Here is an 18,593-nt window from a genome sequence, read left to right on the forward strand (position 1 = left end):
TCATTCATGTCCTGCGGAAAATTGGCAAACATAGAAGGTGTAATCACTGTAAAGGCTAGTATATTGCATCGAATTTGCTAATATCAAGATTCAATTTATTGTCATGTAATAGAAGTGTCATATTACATGATATTGCTTTTGCGATTCGTCATCGGCAGAAATTGCCTGAAGCGTCTCTTTCAGTCAGAGAGAGAAGCAAAGGAGAATGACCGAGTGTCTGTGGATTCACCTCCAGCGCTCCCACAGCCACGCAGAGTCCAGTCCAAACTATTCCAGATCCAAACCTCTTGACACAGCAAAGGAACCCTTCAGCACCTTCGCATCCTGGTTCTGATACCTGGTACCCCTTTAGCGAGTTTCGAGCCAGTCTCCAGCTGTCCACAGCCGGGCGCGAGTTTCTGACAGCAGTTGCCAACACCCTCCGTGGTTTCCTTTCCCGCTGCGTCATTCTTTCATCCGCAGAGCCCCCTCACTGGTCCGCCGCCGCGGGTCACCTCTTCTGCTTCTCCTTCTCAGATGGGGGTGGTCTCCCCGTTTTCGGGTGCCCTGCGCCAGTCCTCCGCCTCCCTGGAGTCCTCCTCATGGCTGCTGCCGATCAGAGGCACCATCTTGGGCGCAGCCCCTGCGGTTGCGGGATTTTAGATGAATCTACCATCGGCTCCTTTAATGAGTCCTTCAAAGCCTGTGTGGAGCTGACGTCAGTTGACCGGGCAGTTGGACTCCGCGGGAGCACTGTGTCTCTGATTCTCGTGGGTTTGTACCAGTGGCAGCATTGCCGTCACAGCGGCTCTGGCAGCGCCGCCATTTTTCCTACTATTTACGAACAGAGAACAGTGCAGTCTAGGCCCTTCGGCCCACAATGTTGTGCTGACATTTAGACCCTAGCTCCCACATAATCCTGCACTTTAAATTCCTCCAGAGGCTTGCCTAGTAATCTCTTGAATTTCACCAATGTACCTGCCTCCACCACTGACCTAGGTCGTGCATTCCACACACCCACCACTCTCTGGGTAAAAAACCTTCCTCTAATATCTCCCTTAAACTTCCCACCCATTACCTTAAAGCCATTACCAGAGCAGTAATGCCCTGGGAAGGAGGCCCTGGTCGTCCACTCTATCTATTCTTCTTAACGTCATGGATACGTCTTATCATGTCTCCTCTCACCCTCTTTCTCTCCAAAGAGTAAAGCCCTAACTCCCTTAATCTCTGCTCATAAAGCAAACTTTCTAAACCAGGTAGCGTCCTGGTCAATCTCCTCTGCACCCTTTCCAATGCTTTAAATTAGTTCCCAAAATGCCCCCATAATGTAACACTTCCCACACGCTGACCCAGGGGTTCCCACATTACGTTGGCTGCCCTCATGAAGAATGAGCTTCAACAGACTAAGCCAATTCTTCTGAAGATTTTACCTCACTGCTTCTTGCTCCTTGTGTAATTTTCTTACCAAAAAAAAAGATAAAGGTCCCATTATTGTCACGTTTAGAATGTAACATACATGGAATTCTTTAACTTTGTCTACCGTAAGGAAATCAGAGATTTGCCACTTTGTCCGGTGTCCCTCACAGAAATGAAGCCCCAGTGAGAATTGAACTCAAGACCCCTGGTTTATAAGACCCGTGCTCTAACCACTGCGTCATCAAAAGAAACTAAAAACACACACAAAATGCTGGAGAAACTCAGCAGGTCAAACAGTTCCTTTATGTAGCAAAGGTAAAGATACATCACCAACTGTTTGACCTGCTGAGTTTCTCCAGCATTTGTGTGTTTTTTTTTTCACTTAACCACGGTGTCAACAGAAACCTGTGTTTTACCTATCAAAAGAAACTTGCTTTTAGAACAAATTATAAAATTATACAATTATTGATGATCTCACTAGTGAAACTGGCTCTTGCTTCCCAAGTGGATACCTATGTTTAAGTGGAGCTGAGAGCAAATTTGAGAAATGGCAGAGTATCCATGATATGGACGGGTGGTCACAAACCAAGAGTAACCAGACTACATTCCTCTACGCGAGACCTTGCCCGTCAGCTTTGTTGTACAGAAGATGACCGACATCATGCTACTTGTGCAAGGCATTCGGAGACAATTTACCAGAAACAAATCTTTGGTGCAGTTGCAAACACGGGACTCGGAGTTAATGATTTATCATTTAGAAATATTCTCAATGGATTAGAAACCAGACACGCTCATTTTAACTCTTGATTTCAGTTACAGCAGGTTTAACCCGAAGACCTGATGCAAAAAGTAAGGAAATCTACAGTGAAGAGTGATGCACAACCTATACACACAGGGTGTAACAACAGCCCAGGGTGAAATGCACGGGTGTCAGTCACACACAACCCATACACAGAAGGGTGTAACAACGGCCCAGGGTGAAATGCACGGGTGTCTGTCACACACAACCCATACACACAAGGGTGTAACAACGGCCCAGGGTGAAATGCACTGGTGTCTGTCACACACAACCCATACACACAAGGGTGTAACAACGGCCCAGGGTGAAATGCACGGGTGTCTGTCACACACAACCCATACACACAAGGGTGTAACAACGGCCCAGGGTGAAATGCACGGGTGTCTGTCACACACAACCCATACACACAGGGGTGTAACAACAGCCCAGGGTGAAATGCACGGGTGTCTGTCACACACAACCCATACACACAAGGGTGTAACAACGGCCCAGGGTGAAATGCACTGGTGTCTGTCACACACAACCCATACACACAGGGGTGTAACAACAGCCCAGGGTGAAATGCACGGGTGTCTGTCACACACAACCCATACACACAGGGGTGTAACAACGGCCCAGGGTGAAATGCATTGGTGTCTGTCACACACAACCCATACACACAAGGGTGTAACAACGGCCCAGGGTGAAATGCACGGGTGTCTGTCACACACAACCCATACACACAGGGGTGTAACAACAGCCCAGGGTGAAATGCACGGGTGTCTGTCACACACAACCCATACACACAAGGGTGTAACAACGGCCCAGGGTGAAATGCACGGGTGTCTGTCACACACAACCCATACACACAGGGGTGTAACAACAGCCCAGGGTGAAATGCACGGGTGTCTGTCACACATAACCCATACACACATGGGTGTTACATCAGCCCAGAGAGAGGTGCACAGGTGTCCATCACACACAACCCATACACACACAGGTGTTACGTCAGCCCAGAGAGAGGTGCACGGGTGTGCATCACACACAACCCAGACACACACGGGTGTTACATCGGCCCAGAGAGAGGTGCACGGGTGTCCATCACACACAACCCAGACACACACGGGTGTTACATCGGCCCAGAACACTGTCATCTACCCTTATTTACCACACTCGTCTTCCTTTGGAAGTTAGTGATGAATGTGGACCACAAGTCATACCCTTCCTTCTGTAGCTCTCTTTATGTTTAGGAAACCACTGTAAAGGAGTGTAAGTGACAAATAGAGATACTGTGTGGGGTGAAAAGGGATAAGTGGTAGGGCAGGAACTATTTTAAACCCTGTATTCCATGCCACAAGGGTGAGATAATCTGCTACGCACTCAGCATCACTGTGAACTGGTTAAGACCTTAACCCCAATTGGGCTTCAATGCCATTGAGTTTTTTACCCCTTTGAGCTCACGGTTTTAACATGAGAAAAACTCTAACTTGCATTGTGCCATGTGCATCATGGGTCAATAATGGAAAGCATCTTTCAGTAAGGGCTTAAAATCCAAAAGCAACATGAGCCTTGCAGAATCTGAACACAACCGTATAAACATATGGAACCGTTCAGCCCCCAACTACGTGACGCAATTAATGAATAACCTCTGGTTTGGATTCTGATGACAGATCCCCAGTATAGGCTGAGGTGACGGCAAAGGACAGGCTGGTGGGGGGGCGGGGGGGTTGCACGCAGACCACACTCTTCTAAATTCTATCTGTCAAATTGGAAGACAGAATGACTGCCCGCTATCCTGGCTTTCACTGATCCTTCTTATGGAATGGACAACAGGCCCCCACACCTGACCAATAATTTAGAATGTGTGATATTAGAGTTGAATCAAATGATATAGTGAGTATCAGTGTGTAGGTTACATTTCCTCATTACAATTATTGACAGATGTGTTCAATTTTAAAGGAATATTCACTCCTTGTGGTTACCGTAACAGGAGGAGGCAAACTGACAAAATACTTGGGTTTTCCTGGGAGTGACCTGGGCGTTGTTTTACATGATAAATGGACCCGCACGGACACGTGGTTTTAATGCTGCTCGGAGGACAGACAGCACTCATTGGTAAAGTGTTGGAAGTGTTTCCGCATTGTTTCCAGTGTCCTCGAATGGAACCTGCAGTGCAGGATGTGTGGACTGTGTTTGAACCTATTTTAACCTCACTCTGGTTTATGTGCATTGCATGATCCCAAACACTGAGACACACTGAGAAGGGCACGCCCTTTCCAGCACGTGGAAACAAAATACACTGGGGACCAGTAGATGAGGCAGAGAACGAGTTCGACTCCAGTTCCTGCCTGACATTAAGCAAAGTGAGACCACACTTAGGCTCAAGCCCGAAACGTTGTTGTACCTCTTTAATCCGGCCGACATTGGGACCTGGCCAGAAATTGCCGGAAAACAGAAATTGACCCCTAAGGGAAAACCTATGTAAACATATCAAAGGTAGAACAAAGTTTAAAATGGGAAATAATATTGTGGGGTGGCACACAGTTAGTGTCGTGGTTAGTGCAATGCCTTTACAGCACCAGCCATCAGGACCAGGGTTCGAGTCCCGTGCTGTCTGTAAGGGGTTTGTGCTAACTGCGGCAGATCCAAATATGTTGGACCATGGGAGTGCTGGATAAGAGAGGTACAACCTGTGCACTGTTTGACCTGCTGAGTTTCTCCAGCATTGTGTTTTTACCACATTTAAGAGTATTGTATTTAGTTCTGGTTACCTCATTATAGGAAGGATGTGGAAGCAATGGAGAGGGTACAGAAGACATTCACCAGGATGTTGCCTGGAGTGGAAAATAGGTCGTATGAGGCAAGGTTAGCAGAGCTGTGACTTTTCTCTTTGGAGCAAAGAAGGGTGAGAGGAGACTTAATAGAGGTCTACAAGATTCTGAGAGGCATAGATGGGGTGGACAGCCAGTGCCTATTCCCAGGGCAGGAGTGGCAAACCCCAGAGGACATGTGCACAAAGTGAAAGGAGGAAAGACATCAGGGGTAAAGTTTTTTTACACCGAGAGTTGTGGGTGCCTAAAATGCCTTGGCAGGTGTGGTGGTGGAGGCTGGAACGTTAGGGGCATTTAAGAGACTCTTAGACGGGATGAAAAAAAAATAGAAAGGCAAGAGGTAAGAAGGGTTTAGATTTTGTTTGGGGTAGGAATATATAGGTTGGCCATCTTGTAGAGAGGCGATGAGCCTGCTTAAATCACTGACTGAGTTAACACTGAAATAAGACCTGGAAAGGAAAGTTTGGGTTTCCTTGTGTTTAAGTCACTTGGTGAACTCGTAGGTTTTTGTTGGACTTCACTACCCTGTATACAAGGCCGTGTGACTTTCCCCAAGCCTTCACGTATGCATCCACGTGAAGGTCATGAAAATGTAACCGACTCAGATCATTGCTAACTAGTTCACTTGTCTGTACAGCAGCAGGGCATATACCTCTTTACTTTAAATGTGTAGTTCCCATCAACCTGTATTTTACCACAAGGGTCGACGTGGAAGGCATTGACCACAGCAGACAACCTTCAGATAGAACAGAAACATATAAATTTGATCCAAGTAACCAACTAACAGAATTAGAGGATTTGTAATAAATGACTGTATTCATTGTGCCAATACTTTTAAAGCAAAAAAAAAAGTTTTTATCGGAGGCCGACAACTTCAAATGAATAAGAACCGCCAGCTATATCACAGAAGTAAATGAAATTGCAAACACAAGATATCTTGTACTTGTCCACACGCTCCCTTATCTGCACCCCCTAACCCTGTACAGATCCAAACTATTTTTTTTTTAAGAAAACAGGGTCCTTTGGCCTGGTGAATGGAACTGGGATGAATATAGCCCAGACAGCTAAGCTCGAAAAGTATTGGCAGATTACAGAGGAGGAAGAGGGGATTAAAGTCCATAGATCGTAGAGCTAGTTCAATACTCGCGTGTAATTAAATTCAATTCTTCAAGCTGAGTCAAATATTTTGGCAACTCAATGTTTTGGTCACTTTGTCTTTTCATCCTCAGGAACTTATTTTTAGCTGTGTTTTTAAAGTCAGGTTTCGGGGAAGGGAGGAGGGAAACAAAGATTGATTAAATTTGTTGTATGAAGTAACAGGAGCCATTAATCTTGACTAAAGAATGTCCTTGTTGTATTAGCAAACTTACTCCAGTGTATCTTTTGTTCAGCTGGTATGACATACTGTGCAGTTCAAATCTCACCGGACAAAGTAAATGTTTTAATTACCAAAAAAAAAGGGTTTCTTGAGGGAGGCTTTCAGAAACAAATGCTTTCTATCCACAACCTCAGAGCTGAACCTGTGCACAGAGGTAAGCAACGAGACAGTATTGGACCCAACACCATCTGGGTAGCAGAGGTAGAACCCACTGTATCTCAACAAAAAGTTCCCGACCTGCAAAACACTGGGCGACTTTAAACAAAATATTTCAGCGGTTAGATTCAGAAGCAATTTCATTATTTTTCTGGGGAAGGGAAAATAAGTGTGAGAGAAGGAAAATGAACAGGAATTCAAAGCAATTGAATCAACGAACAAGTGAACATCACACATCCTCACCTGCATGGAACATTTCATGCACTTTCCCTGTATTCAGTTTTGAGACAGCTTTTGGGCTGAAGGGGTTGGGTTCAGACAATTTTCAAAACAGCTCAACATTACCTGAGACTGCACAGTGTGTAGCCAAAATATAGCAAATGTAGGCAAGCAATATTAGACAAATTAAAGCAATATTTCTTTGAAGTTTTCAGTTGCTCAAAGAAATGGCTCTCAAAGTGGTTTCTACCAGATGACTACTTTTAAAAAAAAAACACATTTATTCTCCAATTACCTTTAGTTCTATTGCAAACCTGAACCATAAATTATTCTGCAAAACCTCATGATAAAGTCATAGCCTGTTTCTAACTTTGAGGGGTTCAGAAGTTTTGCAATATCTCAAAGCAGATCTGTTCAGTATCATTGCACGTAATGTACTTGGCAAACACAGCAAGCCATCATTTCTGGAGATTTCCTGGGTTGTTCAGCAGGAAGGTGGTTTTCCAGAGAGGAATAGATGCTCTGCTGGTTGGACAATGTTAAGGCCACTGAAGGCCAGGTCCCATAACCCTTCTCCATTCTGCTCCCTGCTTCACTCAATTCCCAGAAATAAATTCCTGGGTTCATTTGGAAATGGATATCCGATGGATTAACTCCTGTTTCATTGAAAAAATTGAGCTGCTTACAAGTTTTATTGGCATATAGAGGCTGGTAGATTCAAACATGCAGCCGTGGATAGCATGAAGTCAATCTGCAAAGCTATGGATCTTGCCTCCATCTCCCAGTCTGCAGGCACTGATTTCATCTCAACCTCTCCATTTGAAATGCAAAACCCAAGATCTCATATATCCACAAATGGTCTCAAAGAGAAGTGCCACTTGGTCTCCCATTTTAGCGCCACAGGTCTTTGCTCTGCCTTGATCAGAGCGCCTCACTTTTCCGAACCTTTGCGATGGCGACGGAAACTCGAGACATTCTCGTTCAGTGCACAGATCCTCCTGGAGAACTCCTCAAAGCCTTCGGCATCGAGCTCCCCCAGCACTTGGTCATCACTCTCCACAGCCACAGCATGGTCAACGGGGATGGAGAATCCCTCTAGCTGCTCGTCTGAACTGAAACCTGTGGCTTCCATTCCCATGATCTCCTCAGCCCGTTCCACAGAGCAGAGGACACCTCCGCCCTTCGTGTGGCCAAACTCAGCTGAATGCGGTCTCATGGAGCCATCCCTGTGGGCGTTGGGCAAAGTCATCCCATTGACCTTGGAGGGGAGCTCAGCAGCAACTGGCTGCATCTGAGCTGCTTCGTAAATAATGCCATTTTCTCTGCTGTGCCCTCTATTGTTAAAGCTGTCTGATGCTGATTTTCCCTCTTTGAAGGAGATGTCGGGTACTTCCAACATCGAAGAGGTACGCACCTTGCCCCCATCCTTCGGTGCTGCGTCAAGGCTTACAACACAATGCCCTGGGATGTTGTAGCTTGGAGGCAGATCTTCCTCCGAGCTCCCACGTGGCTGCCTCCAAGTTCTGTCAGGAGAAGAAGTCCCACCACTCTGAAGATGCACATCGGAACCTGCAGACACAGTGGTGGCTTGCTTCCGAGGTACAAGAATGGCACTGGATGGAGGTCGGTCACTTGTGGAGAAATAAAAACATCGGTTAACATGGAATGTAACACAAACACTAGGTCATACTTTCATCAAAATAACTTCTGTATAAATAGCATCTTTAAGAAGGTTAACATAAAAACGAGGAGTTAAGCACGAAGGTCTGTAGACGCTTTGACTGTCGTAAAAATGCACATAAACGGTGGAGGAACTCAGTCGGTCTTGCAGTGTCTATAGGAGGTAAAGGTACCTTGAAGAAGGGTTCAGGCCCGAAACGTCAGTAATCAATCTTTACCTCCAATGGATGCTGTGAGACCGGGTGAGTTCTTCCAGCATATGTGTGTTTTTAAAATTAAAAACAAGGCCATTTCTTAGGGATTATATAAAATCTACAACATTGGCTAAATTTGTAGATTTAAAGAAGTACTTCAGAGGAGAGAAGTCTAGCTGCTGATATTTTAGTTAAAGCCAAAGGATCCCAGGACAGCCATTCTCAATGGGGACCACACGGTCCCCCTGGAGGCCACAGCACATTTTTACGGGGGCCACAGACTGAAATCATAAAATCTTTTTATGTTTTCTTTCGTGTCGTCAAGAGAAGTATAGACGAAACTGACTAACCTTGAATGCTTTACGGGGAAGGAGCCCGTAAACTTTGAGCAGAGATCAAAGGGGACCACAGCCAAAAAAAAGGTTGAGAATGGCCACTCTTGGTTGTCAAAACAAACTGGAGATTTGCAAAGGGCAGGATTGGAAGAGCAATGGTATTTCTGATTAAGATGCAAACCGGAGAAGGCCACGTCTGAGCCTGCTAATGAGAAAGGCTGAGTTTTTACATCAACTCCAGTTTTCTATCTGCTTGCTCGATTAACATTAACTATGAAAAATATACATCAGTCTGAAAATGAACAACTCTTGAAGAAGTTTCTTCAGTACTTAATGTCTAAGTTATTTTGAGACTGAAGCCTCCAGCTTTTCAATATCTATCCTCCTCTATCCTGCCACCTGCTTCCATTTTTCCTTAACAAGAGAAACAATCATTCAGCCCATCAGTATTTTGCTGGCTCACACGGCCATTCCAGTTCCCCAACAAATTTGCACAATCGACTCTCCCCACATTCAACTCCACCCAGGATGTGCCACTCACATACATGAGGGGTGGGAATAACAGAGACCAATCCACATGGCTTCTCCTTGGGATTCACTGGCAACGGTAAACAATAGGCTGAACCTGTTGATACAGAGTTGGGCATTCAGAGCCCATACAAATCAAATTTAGTAAAGTTAACACTGGTCGTTATAATCCATGAAACCACTGGACTATCATTACTGGGGTCTCTAGAGATGACATTTATGAGAATGTTGTCTAAATAGGGCTTCAAGAATAATAGAAGACCCTTTCCATCCAGCCCACAGTACCCTCAACCCACTACCATCAAGGTGGAGATACAGGAGCATCAAAATCAGGACTGCCATGCTGGGGAATATCTTCTTCCCACAGGCTGTGAGACTGATGCATAGTATCCTGTAACCGTGAAAATGACCCTGCGTGTGTGTGTGTGTGTGTGTGTGTGTGTGTGTGTGTGTGTGTGTGTGTGTGTGCGTGCGTGCGTGCGTGCGTGCGTGTGTGCGTGCGTGCGTGCGTGCGCGTGTGTGTATTTACACATACTATAAGACTTAGGAACAGAAAGGCCATTCATCCCATCGAGTCTCCTCTGCCATTTAATCATGAGCTGATCCATTTTCCCACTCAGCCCCATTCCCCATAACCTTGATGCCTTGTGTATTGTGGGTGTGCACCATGATCTAGAGAGCTGCTGTTTTGTTATGTTTTACATGTACAATCAGATGATAATAACTTGAACTCGAAAACACTTCCATTTTATTAATGTCCTCAGAGAAGGCTTTCATCCTCTCCCAGCCTTTAGTACACACGACTACTGATTTTCAGCTTTGCAACTCAACTGCCCTCCAAGTCACCCAGCTCACGAGTAGCCACAAACGTCAGACTGACCGACCTAGATTGTAAAAAATAAGCTTGTTTATTAAAAAATAAAAACATGGTCCTGGCCATGGTCTTATCTCATTGCTCCCTTCAGGCAGAAGATACAGCGACTGAATTCTGGCACCTCTAAGTTCAAGAACAGTTTTCCCCCCAACATCTATCAGGCTGTTGAAATTCCTCGTCTCACTTGAACCATTGCACGACTACAAGAATGCACAATGCACAAATGTGCTGGAGAAATTCAGCAGGTCATGTAGCATCTAGAGGAAGCTAAGGGTAACCAATGTTTCATCAGGATTATTCCTGATGAAGGGCTCAGGGCTGAAATGTTGGTTACCTTTTACTGCTAGTGGACACTACATGACCTGCTGCGTTTCCCAAGCACATTTGTGTACTGTATGAGAGTTCTAAAGATCTGCTGGCACTACTATAACCATATAACCATTTACAGCACAGAAACAGGCCAGGTTGGCCCTTCTAGTCCATGCTGAACATCTACCTAGTCCCACTGACCCACATTTGGCTCCACACCTCTTCCGACTGTATACCTATCCAACCTATCCTTGAATATTAACATCGAACCCGCTTCTACCACCTCTCCCAGAAGTTCATTCCACATCCCCACCACTCTCTGCATCAAGAAATTCCCCCTTATGTTTCCTTTAAACTTTTCCGCTTTTCCTCTCAATCCGTGCCCTCGTTTGAATCTCCCCCACTCTCGGTGGAAAAAGCTGTCCACATTGACTCTATCTTTCCCCCTTATAATTTTGAATACCTCTATCAAATCACCCCTCAACCTTCTACGCTCCAGGGAATAAAGTCCCAGCCTGCTTAACCTTTCCCTGTAACCCCGGCAACATTCTCGTAAACCTCTTCTGCACTCTCTCTATGCTGTTTATACTGCGCACAATATTCCAAATTTGGCCTCACCAATGCCTTAGACAATTTCAACACAACATCCCAACTCCTGTGTTCTATACTCTGATTTATGAAAGCCAACCTACTAAAGGCCTTCTCTACCACCCTATCCTAAATCCCTTTGTTCCACTGCGCTCCTCAATTCTCTATCATTTGACGTGCATGTCCTATTTTGATTAGTCCTACCAAAATGCAGCACCTTACATCGATCAGTATTAAACTCCATCTGCCACCTTTCAGCCCACTCTTTTAACTGTCCTGTATGCTTTGATAATCTTCCTCGCTGTCCACAACACCCCCAACCTTTACATCATGATAATGTACTTTTTTGCACTACTGGCCAAATGTGAATTATTTTTCTTTTCTTTTTATATCATCTTTTCTCTTCATGGCTTCTTAATTATACTTTGTGCTGGTGCCCTGGAAAACAGCAGCAAGATATTCATTGCATCAGTAAATTGTACATTTATACGACAACGAATTTTCATATCATATCTCACGGCACTTACAACGCTTTCTTGATTTGTGAGCAATCAACTGATGAATTTTTGAGATAAAGCCGTTCACTCAGTGGGGTATACGTCGTTGACATACAATGCACGATGGAAAAAAATATATTGACATTGCAGAGGTCACAACTAACATTCAAAAATTTGAGGAACTAAAAATGAAGAACACAAATTAACAAGTGAATTTGAAAATTAAAGAGGCCACGTGAAAGAGAATGATTGCAGGAAAATAACTGGGGGGGGGGGGGGGGGTCAGGACAAGTAGAACCTGATGAAACAGTGTTCTCCAGTCCTCTCAAACACACACCAGATATAACACACATACAGACCAACAATACATATTCAGGACAAGTATTCATATATACAAATAAATATGGTTTTATAAATATGAGGGATGGTTCATGTGAGCAGTTCCTTTCATCCTTTAAGTGGTGGGAATGCCAAGCATTGGAAAGATTTGAAAGTTAAAACTCATCCATGCAAAAAATGGTGGGGCTGTCTGGGCTGCAGTAATGGCAGTGGTGCCACTGGTGCAGACCTAGAAGAGTGGAGACACGGCGCTCCTCCGCAGGGTCCTACTGCCTGGGGATGATGCCGACAGGCCCATACAGGCATTACACAGGTAAAAGGGCTAGGGTCTATTTTGACCTCTTGACACTATGAAGGTCTGCGTCCATACTTGAGGACCATGAGGGGTGTGGGCTCCGGGGGATCAAGGTGCAGGGCATCAGAGCAGAAGAACACCTCTCTGTTGAGAAGGAGAAGTCTGGGAGATGAACCTGTAGAGAGGGAGTCAATCCTGCAGAGAGAGAGTCCACCAGCGAGAGGGCTCAGCTGCTGAAGGAGCTGGAGGCTGCGGGCTGCTGGAGACTGGATTGTGGGGACCAGGCACTGAGACCAGGAGTTGAGAGGGATCTGAGGGCAAGAAGGGCTTCAGAAGATGCCTCAGGTGCTGAAAAGGTTCCTGATCGTATTGAAGGTTTGGATCAGGGAATCTTGAAATATGAAAATAAAACTTTTGAAGGAATTAATGGGGTAGAAGCAACTGAACCGGATCTAATGACTTGCATCTAAGTATTTTAAGAGGTTTCTTTTGGGGTAATAAATGGATTTTTTTTTGATCTTCCAGTTTTCTAGTTTCTAGCATAATCCCTAAGGATTACAAAAGCAATCCCAAACCTCAGGTTTATTATTTTTGGCAAGATTGTAAGCCTCTTCTTTCAATCTAATAACACATTTAATTCTCTAGATAGCCACAAAGTGTCAGGAGGTAAGATTAATGTATATCTTCTGTGAGAGCAGTATCCCAGAATCCACGCTCCATGCAATTGTCCCACTTTCTGATGCTCCCTCCCCCCCACCCAAAAAAAATCGAGAAAGCCCTTAGCTACGATTCCACTGCTGACGCTTTTTGGGTGGGAATTATGCGATGTGCGCTGACGACACAGTGGAACTGAATCAGATGGCTGCACCAAACCCTAATGATGAATGAAGACGAAGCTCCTTCTCATTACGTTTGCTCTACCATACAGATGACAATCTTCCTTCAAGTAATGTCACTGGTCCAGTGGTGGTGGTTTTAAAATCAACATTTTTGTGCACTTGGGGAATGTTTCCCCTCTTCCAATTGATATCTTTCATACAAGGCCTCTACTTATCAAATTGAACTACGCTGTCTCATAAGGTTTTTTACTGAAAAGAACATTTAGTGCAATTTTTATTCACAATCTTTGGCAGAAATGGTGTTGTTTTAGTTTCTTGTTCAGTGGTCTACAGAACTATTCAAAATTCTGACATAAAAAACTGATTTTTAACCAATATATAAACCTCCCACACAGATTGGACAGACCAAAATCAATACTTCTCACCGATCAAATATCTTCCCTTAAATTACAAGTTAACCAGAATCAGATGAAGTCACATCAGTCTTAATTTGTGGAGTGTGACAAGGAACTCCATAGCATGGAAGTGATGGAGGAACTCAGCAGGTCTCACAGTGTCCATAGGAGGCAAAGATTATATTACTGACATTTTGTGCCAGAGCCCTTCCTCGAAGCACCACAAATATTTTTAGTCCAATCACAGCATCTGCAGACTTTTGTGTTTTACTTCACAGCTTTGGAAAAAACCAATTTTAAGCCCACTGAGACAAAAAGCATTAAATTAGGGTCAATTACTCTTATCACAACTTAAAATGAAATAATTCAATTGTTGCCTAATACCGTTTTAAATCTCCATCATAAAAGTTGAAAAATAATTTGAATTTCTTTAAAACAGTGAAGACTTTGCATTAATGTCGACAGATTCTTCATCTAGATGGTGGCATCTTTAGCAGTATGGTTAGTGTAGAAGTGAGTGCAATACTATTACAGCACCAGTGACTGGAATTCGAATCTGCCGCTGTCTGTGTCTGTTCTCCCCGTGTCTGGATGGATTTCCCTGGGTGCTCTGATTTCATCCCACCCTTTAAAACATACCGGCCGGTCGGTGTTGTAGGTCATTTGGGTATAATTGGGTGGCACAGGGTCTTGTTACTGTGCTGTATGTCTAAATTAAAATTAAATCTAGATCTTTCACATCAAAGCCAAGATGGGTGTAGATGCACGAATTACACAATACACAAATTAATTTTTAAAAATTAAAAAAAATTAGACCTATTTACACCCAATTAACCTACACCTCCAGTACATTTTTGAACAGCGGGAGAAAACTGGAGCCCCTAGGGAAAACCCACACAGACACGGGGAAAACATACAAATTCCTTACAGACAGCGTGGGATTCAAATCCTGGTCCCAATCGCTTGCGCTGTAAAGGTGTTGCGCTAACCGCTATGCCAACCGTGTGACCAGATGGAACTCAGTAGGTCACACACCGTCCCTGGAAAGCCTCAGACCTCAGCACTTCATTGGCCATTTTTACACTTTGGATTTTCAAACACGAGTTGTGTCTGGAGCACTTTGTGTAAGATGGGAACACAGTATCAGTGTGCAACTTCATTACAGCTCATCTCAAGGATATAGTATATAATGATACAAACAAAAATAATTGTACATAACTATAAGGCAAAGAAGCAGAAGTAGGCTATTTGGCCCATCGAGTCTGCCCCGCCATTTGATCACGAGTTGATGCATTTTCCCACTCAGCCCCACTGCCAGGCCTTCTCCTTTTAACCTTTGATGACTTGGATAGTCAGGAACTGTCAATTTCTGCCTTAAATACACCCAATGACTTGGGTTCCACAACTACCTGTGGCAACAAATTTCACAGATTCACCACCCTCTGGTGTCTCTGTTTTAAATGGGTGCCCTTCAATCCAGAAGTCGAGTTGTCTTGAACTAGACTCTTGCACCATGGGAAACAACCTTTCTACATCTACTCTCTCCATGACTTCAACATGTGAAATGTTTCAATGAGATCCTCCTTGTTCTCCTAAATTCCAATGAATACAGGCCAAGAGTTACCAAAGCTCATCATGTTCCCAGAATGAACCAAGTATCAAAATCCAAATCAAGTCAAAAAGGAAGCATTTACTTGTTTCATTTGATTGAAAAGGCACTTCAGAGATAAATTCAAGATAAAAAGTGCATTATAGAGTTGAATTAATGTTGACTCAACAATACCTGTTTGGCTGTGGAAAGTTGCAGACAAGCCAGGTGCTGTAGGAAGGTATTTGTTAGAGGGTTGGTATAAGAGATTGAGAGAGATCCAGCCAAAGTTAATTGCACCATTGAAACCATCCTATCAGGGTGCGTCGCTGTAAGGTACAGGAACTACTCCACCTAAGACTGCAAGAAACCTGCAGAGGGTTGTGAGACCATCATGCACCCTCCCCTCCACTCCATCTATGCCTTCTGTTACTTTGGAAAAGCAGCCAACATATTAAAAGACTCATTCCACCCTGGCCATACATTCTTCACCACCCCCACCCCCTCGGGTCAGGAAGAAGTTTCATGCCATTATCAGACACTTGAATGAACCTCGTAATCAATAAAATTACATTGCCTTCGCTCTATACCATTTGATCTCTCTCTGTAACTCTGTACTGCATTTTACTAATTGTAGTGTGCTTCAGATTTTCACTGGCCTGCTCGTAGGACAACCTCTGCCACTACATCTTGGTGATGATGCACTTGGACGATTCACAAGGAGTAAGACTTGGGAAGTATTCACAAGGAGTAATACTTGGGGAGTATTCACAAGGAGTAATACTTGGGGAGTATTCACAAGGAGTAATACTTAGGGAATATTCACAAGGAGTAATACTTGGGGAGTATTCACAAGGAGTAATACTTGGGGAGTATTCACAAGGAGTAATTCTTGGGGAGTATTCACAAGGAGTAATACTTGGGGAGTATTCACAAGGAGAGATACTTAGGGAGTACTCACAAGGAGTAATACTTGGGGAGTATTCACAAGGAGTAATACTTAGGGAGTACTCACAAGGAGTAATACTTGGGGCAGGTTGAATGCAAAAGGCAGAGTCAATTGCATTCTTGGAAAAAATTTTAAAAATAGCTTTCATGACACTGGTTTTAAAAAAAAGAAATGCTAATAAAGTTTCTTTCTGGGGGAAACAAAAATGATGTTACACTGGGCAAGAATGGAAAATAAAAGTGGCCTTTTACCGAAAATCCTTTCCATATTCAGTTGTCTGATACACAGGCTGTGTGTTCAACTCCCACTTGGATTTGAATGTTTGGTGCTGATCTAGCACGGTGAACTGTGTTAGGTTTTGATCACTGTAAGATCAGGAAGCCACGTGCAGATCCCCTGGCACCACCACAACTCAGGAACAGGAGATTTTCCCCTCCATTCACATAAATAAAACTAAATATCTGCCCATTAGTACCTTGATGATTTTAGGAGCTTGATCTGCACACGTTGCTGCGGCATTTCCCACATTACGACAGTAACACCAGTTCAGAAGTACTTTGAATTAAGTGTTTTACAATGCTCTGAGGCTGTGAAAGGGACTATGTGCACTCTATCTGGCTTGTATGACTAAACAGAAAGCTTTGCCTCTCATTTTCACAGCAAGGTCTGATTAAGTGCACGGAGTGGCAAGGAATTTGTCTCCAGAACAGTCCAAGAACTTCAAAGTTATCACAAATATGCACATCATTTCAGATATTTGAGAGATGAGATAAAGTGCCATTTCATTACAAGGCTTTCTGATGTCCTATATTTTTCAAATCTACATTTGGCATTACTCCTACATATTTAAACAAATATTGATGGAAGAGGCTGACAAAGTTGGGGAAGCATTATTAGAATGATCTATTGGGCACTTAACAATGTGCTGGACACAAAAACATCCTCCGTAATTGTTTGTACTTTTATCGGTAAAGATTAACATGTTCTCAAAGACAGCAACGATATGGACACAAGAAAACAAAAGATTGAAGGGAGTTCATAATTCTCGTCCCAGACACTGGAAATACTATGGGGAGAGTTGGAGTGAAACAAGAAAGACTGCAGATGCTGTGATTGTAGTTAATGCACAAATGTGCTGGAGAAACTCAGCAGGTCCCGCAGCATCCAGAGGAGGCAAAGGGATGAACAAAAAAGCAGGTTTAAACCTGAATAAAAAAGTGGGGGAAGAGAGTGCAGGGGAGGAACACAGGCAAGAAGTCATAGGTGGACATGGAAAGGAGGGAAGGAGAGAGAAACTGAGAATTAATTGGGGGAGGGAGTAGCTATGTGGAGGTGAATGAGATAGAGGGATAGGGAGAGAGATACAGAGAGAGAAAGAGAGAGAGAGGACGAGACATAGCGATAGGTAAAGAAATGGGAGGGGGTCCCGGCCTAATGGAAATCAGTATACGATATTAATGTCATCTGGTTGGAGGGCACCCAGATAGAAAGGAGGCATTGTTCCACTAATTCTCAGGTGGTCTCGGTTTGGAAGTGCATGAGACCATGGACAGACATGTCGGCATGGGAAATTGAAATGCTTTGCCACTAGGACGTGCCCACCATTACAGCAGATTGAGCGAAGGTGCCCAATGAAGCAATCTCCCAGACTGTGCCTCGTCTCCCTGATGTAGAGGGGGCCACAACAGCAGCATCGCATGCAGTTGATGATCCCTGCAGATTCACAAGTGAAGTGTTGCTTCACTTGGAAGGACTGGTTGAAGTCCCAAATGGTGGTGAGGGAGGACATGTGGATGCAAGTGTGACTCCTCCTGTGGTCACAGGGGTGGGTACCAAGGAGGTGATTAGTGGGAAGGATTGAATGGATGAGGGAGTCATGGAGGGAGTGGTTCCTGCAGAAAGAGGAGAGGGGAAGATATGTCTGGTGGGGGGATCATGCTGTAGGTGATGGAAATTGCGGAGGATGATATGTTCGATGCAGAGGCTGATGGTATAGTAGGTAAGGACAAGGGGAATCCTATCCTTGTTGTGCCTGGGGCAGAAGGGGCCAGGACAGATGTGTGGTAATTGGAGGAGATGTTGGTGAATGCCGAGTTGATGGTTGTGGAGGGGAAGCCACATATTTTGAAGGAGGAATAAATCTCATAAATCTCAGCTGATCTCGCATGGAAGACCTCATCTTGGGAGCAGAGATGGAGGAATAGAAAGGAAGAGTTGAAGACCGAGTGACAGAGGAAGCTCGGGATAGCAGAGAGAAAAAAATTATGGTTAAAATGAAGAGATCACTGAAGGAGTAAAACAGAAGTCTAGCTGGGACTTTCATTCAAAAGTTCCAGTAATTCCTCCGACATGCTGGTAAGGATCCTCAATATATATTTGTGATAAAACTCAGTCAAGGGAAACTGCACGAATGGAATGGAAAACCT

General features: G+C 44.1%; 1 protein-coding gene across 1 annotated transcript in view; it reads right to left on the bottom strand.

Annotated features, from left to right (window-relative positions):
- Nucleotides 1–5,798: 5,798 nt before the first annotated feature.
- The window catches only part of uvrag (UV radiation resistance associated gene), a 371,671-nt gene continuing 358,876 nt past the window's right edge, over nt 5,799–18,593 (bottom strand). The window contains exons 17-18 of the mRNA XM_069892509.1: nt 9,508–9,591; nt 5,799–8,388 (exon numbers count right to left, since the gene is read on the bottom strand). Coding sequence (XP_069748610.1) covers nt 7,689–8,388; nt 9,508–9,591 — 784 coding nt within the window. The 3' untranslated portion in view covers nt 5,799–7,688. The remainder of the gene's footprint in view (nt 8,389–9,507; nt 9,592–18,593) is intronic.

This window comes from Narcine bancroftii, chromosome 7 (genome assembly GCF_036971445.1).
Source record: "Narcine bancroftii isolate sNarBan1 chromosome 7, sNarBan1.hap1, whole genome shotgun sequence".
In the NCBI taxonomy this organism is placed as follows: Eukaryota; Metazoa; Chordata; class Chondrichthyes; order Torpediniformes; family Narcinidae; genus Narcine; species Narcine bancroftii.